General features: G+C 40.7%; 2 protein-coding genes across 2 annotated transcripts in view; both read left to right on the forward strand.

Annotated features, from left to right (window-relative positions):
• Positions 1-14445, forward strand: part of LOC128257648 (aminopeptidase Ey-like) — a 147186-nt gene that overhangs the window by 89147 nt on the left and 43594 nt on the right. The gene's annotated exons all lie outside the window — the stretch shown is intronic.
• LOC128257759 (uncharacterized) lies at positions 361-5272 on the forward strand. Its single transcript, XM_052988952.1, has 5 exons — positions 361-600; positions 662-2337; positions 2422-3218; positions 3281-3760; positions 4880-5272. Exons 1-2 carry the CDS (start codon positions 399-401, stop codon positions 1699-1701), a joined length of 1242 nt encoding a protein of 413 aa, XP_052844912.1. The 5' UTR covers positions 361-398; the 3' UTR covers positions 1702-2337; positions 2422-3218; positions 3281-3760; positions 4880-5272.

Here is a 14445-nt window from a genome sequence, read left to right on the forward strand (position 1 = left end):
AAAGCCAAGATTCTGGGTAAAAATCAGGGAAATTAGGGGAATTAATGACACGGAATTTGCCATTTTTTCAACGAAAAAAGGTTTGACTGCCTGCGAAAATATAATTGATAGTGAAAACACCCATTCATACGATTAAAATAAAAAAAATATGTGCAGAGGAAAAGATCTGAATTTCAGATCCTTAAGAAATAAGAGAAACCCTAAAGGAAAGCATAAAAAACATAAAGGTAATTAATTGGGGTGAATTATTACAATAGTATTTGTGTAACTTCTTTTTTACTAGTTGGCAATAATGTTTCCATATTAGTATTAAACCAAAGTTGCCTATGAACTAAATCTCAATGTGAAGTTGAGAGTTTAAAATATAAAAGCCTAAAGTTTTTAAACAACTTGTAAGCATGGAGAACTCGAATTGGAGCTCCCTGGCTTCGCTGGAATCTCTGGTGGTGTCAAATGTGTCTGCGGACTTACCTGGTTATCCGGGAATTGATAATATATCGAAGGCCGAAGGTCCAAAGCCAAAGAAACCCAGGAAAGCTGATTATATGAAGGACTTTTCCATGCCCAAAGAAATGGCCAGTGCCTATAACATGAAGACAGGTTAGAGGCGAATTTCTTGCTGAAAATTATATGTTTAGTTTAAATTCAATTTCCATACCAGCTCGCTTGCAGTCGCAGGCGGAGGCCTTACCGTACCAGCCCGCTACAGTGGTCATCCAGCCTCCCAAACAATTGCCTCCGGAGGCGGAGAACGATCGGCGGATGTACGTGCCCGATTTGAATCAAGCCATAACTCATCGCGATGTATTCAACTACTTCTGCAACTTCGGGGATCTGGAGCGAGTGTGCGTAAGGAATGGCACGGATAACTTAAACTATGCCATGGTCCTCTTTAAACGCACTGCCGGCATGGAACAGGCCATCAAATCCAATTCGCACGTGATTAAGGGACACCAATTGAGCTGCCGCAAGGCCACTGAAAGATATAAAAATAAATCAGTCAAACAGCCCTTTGGATTATTTGATAATAAACGGGAAATCTCTAAGAAACCCGAACCAAAGTCGCCGATTAAGTCAACTGTTAGACAGCAAAAGATAGAGGATCCCAAAAGAAGTATCCAACTGGAGCTGAATAGGACTTCCAAGCCACTTCGCAGGTCGAAACGAATTCAGAAACAAGTAGAGTCCAAGGCAAAGAATCAAGTGACTCCCAGCAAATCAGACAGGAACTTTGTATATGCAGTGACCACAAAAGATGGCATCTCCCGCTGGAGTTTCAAGTTGTCTAGGTTGAATCTGAGCCTGGACGAGCAGAGGGTAATGGGAAAGGGTCTTCCACAGACGGCACAGACTCTCCTTGCTGCACGGACTTCGTCGTCAAAATCTCCCAAATCGAGTGCTCCGAAGAGTGCCGGAACCCATTGTGATCCTCCAGGACCTACTCGTGTTCCACCAGGACTTCCTTCTCCTCTCAAACCTCCCCTGGTTCCCCTGCCCAAAAAAGTCATCCCAGAACCCGTGAAACCCGATCTAAGGTCCGTTATTTTGTCCACTTTGGGTCAGAATTACGTGCATCACTGCTATACAAATGTGGAGGCATATCGGAGGAGCAAGTGCTATATCGATATTCTACCCGATGAGAGGATTAAGCGTCCTTCTATCAAGGAGTATGTGGATCAAATTTATGGAGAAAAAAAATAGGAATGGTCACTCTACTTTTAAAATCGCAAATACAGAGCATTTTTTTATCAAACGAAAATTGAACACTAAATTGTATCTATCATAACCATTTGACTCTCAATCCATTTTAAAGGAAACCCCAAAGGATGTGCACCTGATTCCTAGAACATATCAATGGACTTGTTCGAACGAAATGAGAAAATATTATAAAGTTAATTCCCCTTTTCGATCACACTTGGACCCTTACAGACTGGAGGCACTCCAATTGCAGCAACCTGTCAACATAATTAATCCCCTGGATCAGCTGATGGCGGCATTATCCTCATTGAATGATCCACAAAATATGAACAATTCATAAGAGACAAGGGAATGCGATAAAAGAGAAAAAAAAAGTGGGCCTTGATTTCTTTTTAGCCTCTGTTTTGCCCGACATTCCCAAGGATGTGCCTCCAAAAAGCCGACTCTTCTTGTTGTTGGCCGTGTTAATTGTCCAACATTGTGAACGTGGACGTGAACTGGTCGGGTGCCATTAACAATCTTAACAACGATCCACAACGAGCCGCAGCGATCCCACGGCTTGTCGCCTTGTTTCTCGAGCGGTTTTTTATGCCATTTACGGAGAAATCTTGCAACAAATCAGGAGCTCCCTTTTCCAAAGTAAATATGAGTGTGCGTGTGAGATGGGCGACCTACCTTTATTCGTTTGATGTTAAAAAATTGTTCAACCTTTTGCACCCCTAGTTTTGTCCATCTCTGTGAACCTGTGACGACGCAATTCCTTGCCATTATCAGCTGCATCCTTACAGGTCCTGCTGCACTAGTTCCCGTTCCCCGATTCCCGATTCAATTTGGCTTTTATTGGGATCTCGGGCATCCCGATCCTAATTGCGGTGGCAATAGCTCGGCGGTTAATCACTCTGTACCTGCGGCTTAGACAGTCAAACCCCGCAGTCAGTCATCGCGGCGAAGGCGGACTTGGATGGTATATGGTATATGGTATATGGTCCTGCAAATGGATCGACCTCGATTTTCACCAGCCAAATTGCGGCTTTGTGTTTACCTTTTCCCATTTGCCGGTGGATACATTTCTGGGCCGGATCGTTATCTGGTTCCCTTTGTGCTTTCAAGGTTTATGGTCTAGCACACACATATACGCTATATATCCTGTGAGAACAAATCCCAGGCTTGAGGATGACCCCCGTAAACCCGAGCAACGAACATCCCGACTAACAGCAACAACATTCCACTAAGTACTCATTTCCCCTGCTCCTTCCTTTTTTTTTTTGGGGCAAACTCGCAGTACTGGCACAGCCTGGAAAATCTACATAATGACAGGGCCATCCCGAAAACTAGTTCAGATCGCAAATTACGAACCGGTAAGGGATGGCATGGGATCTATTCGGTTGCAGTTCCCATTTGGGACACAGGACGCAGGACGCAGTACAGGACACCAAACGCAACGGGGGACGCGGCAGTTGAGGTTCGGCAAAGGTCATGTCAGGACTTTGCATAAAATATTTGAAAATGTTTTCATTATGGTAAGTAGACACAAAAGCCCAACACACGAGCGATTCCCACCGAAAGGGGTGTCCTTTCCCAGCCCATCCTGTGCCCAGAGGATCTTGGCATATATTGGTGATAAATTAGTTTAATGTTCGGAACACCAAACTTCGGAAGGAAAAAAACAAAACTAAAAAGACACTCGACCGCAGCTGAGACGGCAAAGCTTGGCAGGAAAAATCGTCTTTCCATTTTGGCGGCATTTTTTCGACATGTACGTGTCCACCGAAATGAACTCGAATCCTGGCAACTAATGAACTGCGCAAACAATGACCGACTCTTTAAGGAAAAACTAAATAAAAATCACGTTTGGGAAATTTTCACATCGCTGATTTTAAATGGAAAAAAAAAATACACACTATGGGTGGACAGTGCAGGACAAACAGGAGATCAGGACATGACACAATTGCAGGCCGCCGGACAATTGTTGCACTCACGCACGTGCAATGTTCCTGTGGATCTGTGGATTTCGAAGTCGAGTGTGCAGAGCCACGCCCATTGTCATATAGCCGACCATATAGTGAGTTTACTGAATGAAGCGAACAGAGTTACGAGTTACTTTGAATAGCGATAGCCTCATTGGCAAGTGGATCAGATCCTGCGACAAAGGACATTGTGTCCTTTGTGTTGCGCCTTGTTGGGGGTGTGCGGTGTTGTTGCAATTTTAGTGTAATTTTATTGTTATTAATTGTATGAAATGGGTTTTTAAATGGCCTTTGTTCTGAGGCAAATGAATGGGCATTCGCACAATTAAGGGAATAGTAAAAACATGTCTTATTCAAGGTATGTAATATCATATGTTTTTTAAGGCGGGACAAATAAATCTAGTAATTGTAACAAGAGTTTCATTTGTTTCATTTTTAAGGCAGTTTGTAGGTGAACTTTTTAAAAAGAAAAGGACTTTTAACAATTAACACACTTTGATAAAGGTTTTTAGGATCTTTTTAAAAACAAAAAAACACATTCAAGGGTAAACGGATTTTTAAATCGTCCCAAATAAATGTATGTACTTAGTGAAAAATAAGATAATAACTGGCAATATGATCATTTTGAGAGTGCTCAAAGGAAATATTTCTAAGGTTGAGCACACAAAGTACTCAAGATGAAACCGCTCCAAGAAAAACAGCAGTAGCCCTTAGAAATATGACCAGAAGTGTTTAAAATTCAAGTATTTTAGGGCCAAACCTTAAGAAAACCACAAGATACCTTCGAGTAGTACTTTCAAGTCGCCTCTCAAATTAAACAGAAGTTACTTCCCATAAAGGATTCCTTGGTCCGAGTTCTCCTTTCACCAATACCCCCTTGGATGCCATTCTCTCGCCTTTTCCGATACACTTTTTGCCCTTTAAGTCGATTTCCGCACAGCTTCCTATCTGGCTGCTGTTTGTTTAACACCTACTTCAGGGATCTCGCGAACCAGAACGATGATTTTTTACGGCAGGCACTTAAAAAATATGAACGAAAACAATAACCAGAGTCGAGAAACCTGTTACAATGCCTTGCATAACAGGGTAAGCCCGTGCAGAGCGCGGCAGGTAACTCTTCGGGGAGTTGGGCTCGCTTCGAGAGGCTTGTAATTCATATTTTCCAAACAATTTCTCTACGCAATTTTAACACTTTTGTCCGGCATAATTTCTAGGTTTCGAATCCAACCGAACACACTTAACCTTTGTCCGCGATGGTCGAGTATAATGAAAACCCTCCGGTGCTTGAGAAAGCCAGGCGGGGGCTCGAAGGGTTTTTGAAGAGGCCGCGACTCCGTCGTCCCTCACTGTGTCACCTAAATGCGTTCCAGGAATATATCTCAGAGATAGAGCAACAGCCATTCAATAAATGATTCTGGTCAATGGCAGGGAGTGGCCAGTAAATCCCATTCAGAGATGACCCGAGAACGATAAAACCCGACTTTGCCGGAATGCGGTTGCCGCCTATACTTTTATTTATAAATTCATTTGGTTATTTCTAAGAATATTCCATGGGTACTTAACCTTTTTTTTATATAACTGTTTCGATACGCAAAACATACTCAACATTCACAGGGCAGCTGTGTGATTTGGTGCAATATATAGGGTTAAACTTTTATGGTATTGACTTTTAAAACACCCTTGCAAATGCTACAGATATAATGCTTTCAAAAAATGTTTTTCTATCAGAGATCAAGGTTTCTTCCCCAAATAACTTGTGTAAGCATGGGATAAAATTTTAACATTTAAAAAAAAAAAATTCAAATTATAAAATGTCTAACAACTCTCACATAAAAATGAATTTATAGGCAAACACATGATCGACAATGAATTCCTTTATGTGGGTATAAAAATATGTTAAGTCAGCAAAACAATATGCTGTTATCAAATAAAAAAAACTATATATAGAAATTTAGATGCCCTCCAAAAAGAGCAATACGAAAAGAGAAAAGTTAATACACATGTATATTAAACTTAGCTTCGGGTAAAATTAAAAAATTAGATATTATAATTATGTCCAATGACATTAAGGTGCAAAAACCAGTTGAAGAAAATATTGAGAGCTGAAAAGGGTATTCAATAGCTTAATGATTAAGTCAATTGAAGCTTACTTTCAGATATATATAACACATAATTCGTTTCATTCAGAAACCAAAGCACGCGCCAGGCTTAGTAAATATTGAAAGAATCAGAAAATCAAATAAAATGAAATAAAATGTGCACAAACGTATGCACATACATATATGCATGGTACACTGTATGTGATAAGTCTGCATAAATTGTCGACTGGAATTGTAGCGAATTGTTTGACGAACGAAACGGGGAAATTGGAGGAGACGAGCAATTCCACTGTGAGCACGTCGCAGTCATTTCCGTAGTGAGATAAAATATGATTTGCAGATACACACATGTGTTGTTGTGGCTTCCCATTATTTGCACACTCTCGTCTCGGGAGTATATCATCTGGTCATATGAATATATCTTTTGGCAGTCCCCCCAAGGTCGGCCTTCAAAAGAAGCGCCTCCATTCGGGGGCATCGCAGTATTCGCTTTATGTCCCATTGATAAGAGGCGGCAAATAACGAAACGGCAGTTATAAAGCAATCAAAAATCCGTTTCTTCCATTCATAAAAACTCGGTTTATCAGTGCTGCACACATGCGGGTTAAGCGGACAGTGGGGGGTTAAAGCGGGGGGCGTATTTTCTGACGATTTTTTGGTGACGTCACTCGAGTGCAGCTGGCGCTAATTTGTTTTTTTTTGTTTCACTGTATTTGGTGCACTCGCTTTAGTTTCCGTTTCTGCATAACCCGCAGACTCACATTTCCTCTGGGACTTACACAGAAAAAAAAAAGCTGATCATTTCAAGCATAATTTTATGGGATCAGAATGGGATAAACTACAGCTTCATTTCAAAAATCTATAAAAAAGACCTTTATAGATATTAAATTGACCATTATAATTATACAATTATGTTTTTTTGTTACACAAATTATTCTCAGTGCAGCCCTCTGTTAGCAAGTCATCCTACCACACTCCCCTGACCACTGATGGCTTTTTATTATTATTTATACAAACAGATAAGTGACATTTATCGACTTTTTACGCGCTTTTAACTAAGTTCAAATATGTTTGCACACTTCTGTCGGCCAGTTCGTATCTTTCGACCAAATGTATCTATATCTGTATCTGCGCTGCATCTGTGTCGTATCTGCGTATCTGATGTTTACTTATCGAACAAACACGGCTTGGCAGTCAGCAGAGGTTTTTATCACCAGCCCGAAAATGAAGGAAATAACGCGGATTTCCTGGGACATCAGGAATCACACTCTCTCTTCTGATTTTGTTGCTGCCCTCGGGCTGATACCCTTACTTTTTATCAGCGAGATGCCCTATCGACCCGGCTCTCAAAAGACCGAGTCCAGAGCTCCTCCATGCCACGCTTATCGATCAGCCTGGCACTTATCTCACAGCAAATAGCCGAGCAGCAAACTTTCAAATGTTTGCACAGACTTAGCAACATTGTTGCCACATCCGTGTCCAAATCGAGATTCCTTCCTTCGCCGCGTTTCATTCATGCAATCTGCTTCGTATCTGAACCATTGTGCTAAGTATATATCGCAGTTATTTGATCGGGATTTCATTGATTTACGATACGTTGCGACCTTTTCGACCGGAAGAGTCGGTGTTAATGGCCATAAAATGTCGCTAGGAATCATAAATAATACTTAATTTCTGACCAACAGGTTATAGTTCAGGGCAGTAACATGTGGATTTATAATCCTCAGTAAAAATTATTAAGATATTCTTTTTCTAGTGTTTACTATATGAAATAACCAAAGCAAACTTAAGCCACATATATTATATGAGTTGGCTTTTAAAATTGTCAGCAATGTATAATAAATGTTTTAATGTTATGAAGTCTAAAGACCATATGTAAATACAAATAAAAGACATTATGTATAAAAATCATTTAAAAACCTTCTTCCATGTGGTACGTTTATTGAATAATAAATATTTAATAAAATAACAGCATTGTTTAGGTTTTTTCTTTCTCCTCGCTATGAAGAATCTTCTTTTTCTGCTTCCTCTAAAATTGACACCTTACTTTGGGTCGTGAGAAAGTGCTTTAAAGGAATATATTGTCCCTTGCGTCATCGTGCCCACGTTGGACCTAACAAAATTGACTCCCACGCACGCCAAATGCATCTGCCTTCGGTCCAGGACATTTCGGAATACTCCTTCACTTTTGTCCAGGGAGAGGTGCACGCCCAACCTTTCCTTTCCATTCCATTCCTTGCCTTTCCTTTCCCAGACTCAAGTGGCCCGCGCACAAATTAGACTGTCTGTGATTGTCTTTCCCAGCGTTGACCACTTGAGATCGGGCATCCCGGTCGCATGGTAAACGCGTACTACACTTTCTTTGTGGCCAGTGGGAAGAAAATCGGAGAACAACCGACTACAACAAAAAAAAATTGGACACATTTGTCTAAAAAACACGAACGAACGGACCCGGGCATTGGCGACACTTGAAGCCCACAGACAATTTTTCCTTTTTTATTTTTGTCACAATGCCCATTCCCACGATACTCTCTTTCGGGCCATCTATGTGGGCACAATGCCTGCAATTTCGACTGCAGTTGCAAGTGCAGAAACCAGAAACTGGAGATCTTTCGCAGTCCGAACATAACTCATGCTCTTCACTATCCGATCCGATCCGATCCGATGCGATGCGATGCGATCCAAACCGAAAAGAGTCGAGCTGAGACGTGTACACTTGATATCCTGGCGTGTTTATTCTACAGTACTCTTTCTTCTGTCTGTCGCAGTTTGCTGTCTATTTTATTACTATTATTACTTGGGCCCCGACCCATTCTTTTCGCTGACTTTGGGAACTATCTTCCCAGTGACAGCATCGTTTATGGGCTGGGTCAGCAGGTCATTTATCTTGTTGTCCACTCGTCCGACTGCGCAATTTGCTCTCGTATTGCCGGTGGATTTTGGGTTCCTTTCTAAACATTCTTAAACATTTAGGATTCGCACGTGCATTGAACTCGATTTGAAGGTTGGGAGATTTATGGGTCAGTCCGAGATGCGAATGCCATGAAATGATTCGTAGAATTGATAATTGCTCATGCATTTTTAATTAACTTCATGGAAGCATGGGATACATCAAGTGGGTGAACAATGTAAACCTAAACACAATGGGCAAATAATTGACTTAAATAAATATAAAATCAAAAATATTCTCCGTTTTATATAAACTATAATAAGGGATTGCTTAATGTTAATTATTATTATTACTAAATATTTAAAATTTAAAAAAATAATGTATTTTGAATAAAAATTGAGAAAAATATTTTACTTTCATTTATGAACAGTGATTTATAAAAAGTGTGCAAAAATTGTTGCATACTTTCATGGGCGAAGTGATTTTACTGCTGTGCAACGTTTGTATACTAAATATACAAGACTTAAGAAATGTAATGTGTAATTAATCACTAAGTTATTGCGAAAACTAAATCTTACTTATCCACAGCTTCCAACTCCATCTGATTTGGTGTTTATTCCGCTTAGCTCCATCTGATAGAACCCTTTTAAACTACATCCTTCCATTCAATTGACGCTTTCCGAGAATTTCATCTACAATAAACTCCAACTTCCTCTTTATGGAAATGGTTGGAACGAACATACACTCCCCCGCCTAATCTCACTTATGGTGATCGTGATCTGCCCCGTATGTTAAGCATACTATACCCCAAAAACCCCGACGCTTAGCCGATCCACCCCAACTCTTTTTGGCAGAACATAAACCAAAACCAAACCAAACCAAGCCAAGACTTTCTCATTTCCGTTCGCCGTTGTTGTTCATGTGGGGTTAAAAATATATTTTCAATTTTGCCAGAACATTAATCATAAGTGTCTTGCTTTCGTCGTCTTGTGCCCCCCCAAAAAAAAATTGAGGCTGGCTGCCAGCAGTGGAGCCAAATTTTGAAGCATGAAAAGGGGTTCTCAAATGCCCGCCATCTAATCTTTCAGATATTTTTGGGCATAAATAGAGAGCCAGACCTTCTCTCCCTCCGCCCAGTCCATTTTCTCCAACTCTATCTTGCTCTGTCTGGTTTTCAATTATTTCAGTTTTATTGCCTTGACTTCGAGTCTGAAAAGTTGACACTCTATGTTGAGTGCACACAAAAAAAGTGAACTGTCGATGTATTTTACCACATCAAAAAGTTTCATATTTGTGAGCTCCAAATATATTTATTATACCCTTGCAGAGGGTATTATAATTTCAGTCAGAAGTTTGCAACGCAGTGAAGGAGACGTTTCCGACCCTATAAAGTATATATATTCTTGATCAGCATCACTAGGAGAGTCGATCTAGCCATGTCCGTCTGTCCGTCTGTCCGTCTGTCCGTCCGTTTATATGCAAACTAGTCTCTCAGTTTTAAAGCTATCTGCATGAAACTTTCCCAAAAGTTGTCTTTCTATTGCAGGTAGTATATAAGTCGGAACGAGCCGGATCGGACGACTATAGCATATAGCTCCCATAGGAACAATCGGAAAAATAAATGAAAAAAAATTATAACTTTGCTGTTTTTTAATTTTTTGTTTAGTTCTTCGACATATAGTAATGGTAAAATATTTCCGATTTACGGTTTAAATTTCATCAAAATCGGACGACTATAGCATATAGCTCCCATAGGAACAATCGGAAAAATAAATGAAAAAAAATTATAACTTTGCTGTTTTTTAATTTTTTGTTTAGTTCTTCGAGATATAGTAATGGTTTAATATTTCAGAATTACGGTTTCAATTTCATCAAAATCGGACGACTATAGCATATAGCTCCCATAGGAACAATCGGAAAAATAAATGAAAAAAATTATAACTTTTCTGTTTTTTAATTTTTTGTTTAGTTCTTCGACATATAGCAATGTTTAATTATTTCAGAATTATGGTATAAATTTTATCAAAATCGGACGTCTATAGCATATAGCTCCCATAGAAATAATAAAAATATATAAAATAACTATCTAATAATTGAGCTGCAAATAATCATAGTTTCAATGTTTTTTTTTAGCACATACTCAAGTAAATCATAATTTAAATGTTTTCAAAAGTATTTAATTAATGCAATAGCTGCAAGGGTATATGAACTTCGGCTTGCCGAAGTTTGCTTTCCTTCTTGTTTTTATAATAACAAAACAAAATATTTGGAGTAGAATGCTTGTAAAACCTTTCTAAACTAATATTTTTTTAATATTAAAAAAATTTTCGAAGACAAATGTATCGTACTGAAGGTTTCATGGAATTATCTAAAGATTTTGATGTCGGTTGTTTTGAAAACCCCTGTCGATATATTAAAGTTTCTAGAATTTTCTCTGTAGTTATGGCTATGGGGTTTGGGAGAGGGGGGTTATATCTCAATCTCTATCTCTCCTTCTCGCCGTCTAAGTGTGTGTGTTTGCCACACCGACAGCAAAAATACGTTATTCCCGTTTATGTTGGCTGAGTCTCATTCTCGTTCCGAGTCGGATTCGGATTCGATTCTCCAGTTCTGGAGATGGGGCATGAACACATGCGGAGGCACTGAGCAGAGTGCTCAATGTTGCGCGTTGAGACTCACGTTCTCCGTTTTCTCCCTATCTCATTCTCTCTGTCTCTCTCTCTCTCTGTCTCTCTCCGAGGGAGACTCTTTCTCGCGAGGGGAGTTTCAGTGGGAAGTGGGAAGGAAGGGGAATGTGCCCATATCGCATTTTATCAAACATAAACACACACTCACAAACACGCGCCCGTTCCCTCTCCCTCTTCTCCGATTCTCTCAATCTCCCTTTCTCTGTCGCCGAGCAGCAGATTTTTGTAACGGACAAAATTTCATTTTTTATGCACTTTTGGCTCAATGCGAATAGAAATGAAAAAGAAATTAAGAAAGGGTAGCTTAAAAGACCGAAGCTTTAAAGATCTTATATGGGAAACTAAGAACAAATAAGGTTGAAAACAAAATTTAACAAAGACCATAACAAAAGATACAAGTGCTTTAGATAACCAACCTTTTTTTATTTTTCAAATTTTTGTAATATTGTAAAATGACAATAAATAGGACCAGTTAAAAAAAAGAACTTAATATGATAGTATTGCTTATGTTACGATTACTTTCTTGTAATTCATTTTAAAAAAGACTAATTTAAATATATTCAATAAGTAAAAACTAGTTCTCATATAATCTTAGGATTAATAACCAACTTAAAATACTAGAAACATTATTTTTCACCGCCTAAAACAAACTGAGTCGGACTTAACTATAACTTCTTTTCAGGGTATACAAATTAAGAATTTGTTGAGCCACTCCAAGTGTTCCCCTTTTATTTAAATGTTTGCATAGCGTTTCGCTCATTGAGCGGGTGTCTTGTTTTTATGGGACCTCTTTTTTGTGTGTTGACTGTCAGAGTTTATGGTTCAAGGCGTGGGTTAACTGACGGGGCCCAAATGATTGGCAATCCGCTCGGTGGTCCTACGAAACGGAGGTGGAGCCGCTTCCCAGGGCAATAATTCTGCAATTGTAACACTTCGAGGGGAGAGGACAATGGCAATGGAAACAGCGTTATTAGGGTCTATTTGTGATGGGAATGTCCTAGTATATGGTAGAGACCCCCACACACCCAGTAACCTGTAACCTGTCCAGCCCAGAGCACTTTGTCATTGACTCGGCATTGGCATTGTTTGGCGAGCGTGAGATCAGCACACGGCAGGTACGATCCTTGATTCCAAGACCTCGAATCCCAATCCCAATCCCTGCCCGATTTCTTCGCCCACTCGCCACGCTCGTGCAGCTGGAAAAATGATGGTGCAATCCGACTTCGATTCCCATCATCATCATCATCAGCATGGACGGCAGCACTTGATGATTTGCTGAGCCTTTGTTGAGTCCAAAAATCAGGACAAAGGCAGCTAAAAACCAGCAAAGCAGCAACAAGTTAGAGCATTAGGGCTACCCACACAGCTATGAAAAAACCAAAGCCAGTGGTAACAACAAAAGTCAAACAGGTTTAGCTACACTTCAGGACAAGTCAGTCGAGATTCGAGATTCGAGATCCCAAAAAATCCAACGGCCAAGACCCCTACTACGTACCAAATTTTCCCATAACCTTGTCGCCAACAACAAAATTCTAACGGCCAGGGGTTTATGTGTTGCCAGCAAACAGCTGATTGAACAGAAATTTTCCCAGCACTTCTCGGGCTCAGCTGATAGCTGGTGGTGTCCCCACGATCCCACGTCTCAAGATCCTGCTCAACGCACACACTGGCAAACACTTGCTGTTTGTCTAACAGGACAACAACACTACAAAAACAGGACACCACAGGACGGCGGCGACAGGAACACAAAAATGTCAAACTGTCTGTCCAACAAGGGATATCTCTAACTAGCCGTAAAAAAAACGAATCTTTTCTGCCGTTGTTGCACTTTATTTGGAGTGTCAACGTCTAAGCGAAGTGCACAACAGGATACTCGTATTTGTCCAGGATCCTTTGGCCCAGGATCCGTCCTATCTCTAAGCACATTAATTGACCCAACGCATTGGCAATGATGAGAAAATTGCTTTTCGCCTCAAGTGTCCAACGGATTCAAGTGCACTGCGCTTAGATTTGTCCGGCCGATAGGCGCATCCTTAAAACCAACGATCACTTTCCCTGCCCCGAGTATCGTATGTCATTTGTACTATCTCCTCGCCCATTTAACTGTCACCGGAGGTCCGCAAAATCTATGGACTCTTTGCGGTTCGATTCCACGAAATTGGGAAAACCAGGATTGCATAAGAACGGTTAGTCACAGGTGCCTCGCCCACCGAAAATCTCGAGGGTTTCCCGCTAAAGCAAACACTTCAAAGGCAAATCTGCAGTTCGCAACCTGCTCGTTCCGCCCAGCCTCTCCACTTACTCCTGATTTGAAGGATTCGAAATCCTCTTCGTTGCAAGTGGTCGGTCTTATTTAACGATTGTGTAAGTTAAGACCTGACCAAAAACCATTCGCAGCCTCTTCAAGCGTATTGGATTACAGGCAAATGTCACTTTGGTTCTACTTCTGCTCTCTGGGGTTTTTGCGGTCAATCGAACTTTGCTTAACGGCTATTCGAGATCTCCGGTTCGACACAGTTCTCAACTGAGGCTTGAGGATGTGGTCATGTCTGCGGTGTATCTTTATTTACTTAGGACAACTCAAGGTTGGATTACCCAAGACTAGAGCACCAGAAGTTTGCCAAAAGTCCCGTCAGTTGGCCAGGATTTCCTTCCGGTGAAAGTGAGAACAGGAAAACGGAAGAGCCATACCTATTCGAATGCCTAAACTCCAGAGTTTCCTTTTCCCCTGCGATTCTCGTATCTCATTAAACCTGCTCCACAGCAGCCCCACTAACCAGAGACGCCAACTTTTCGCGCCAAAAATTGAGTCACACAGCGCCGAAAGCGATTGTGGACTGCACTTTGGCGGTATTTCACAAACACACGCCATATATGAGCAGTCCCAAATCACTTGGTATACCCCATACCCTGTACCCGATGGCGGGGTTAGGAAACCACACATAACGATCTTCGCAAACAGCGATAACAGACATGTACTCCTGCCTGCTGCTTTCAATAAACGAGAAAGATGTCGCGATTGTGGGTGAGACGAGGAGACCAATTCGAAATCTCACTCACACCAAAGTAGCAATGCCCAGTATCGAGCCAAGAATGGAGCCAAA

The sequence above is a fragment of the Drosophila gunungcola genome, chromosome 3R, assembly GCF_025200985.1.
Source record: "Drosophila gunungcola strain Sukarami chromosome 3R, Dgunungcola_SK_2, whole genome shotgun sequence".
NCBI classification, from domain to species: Eukaryota; Metazoa; Arthropoda; class Insecta; order Diptera; family Drosophilidae; genus Drosophila; species Drosophila gunungcola.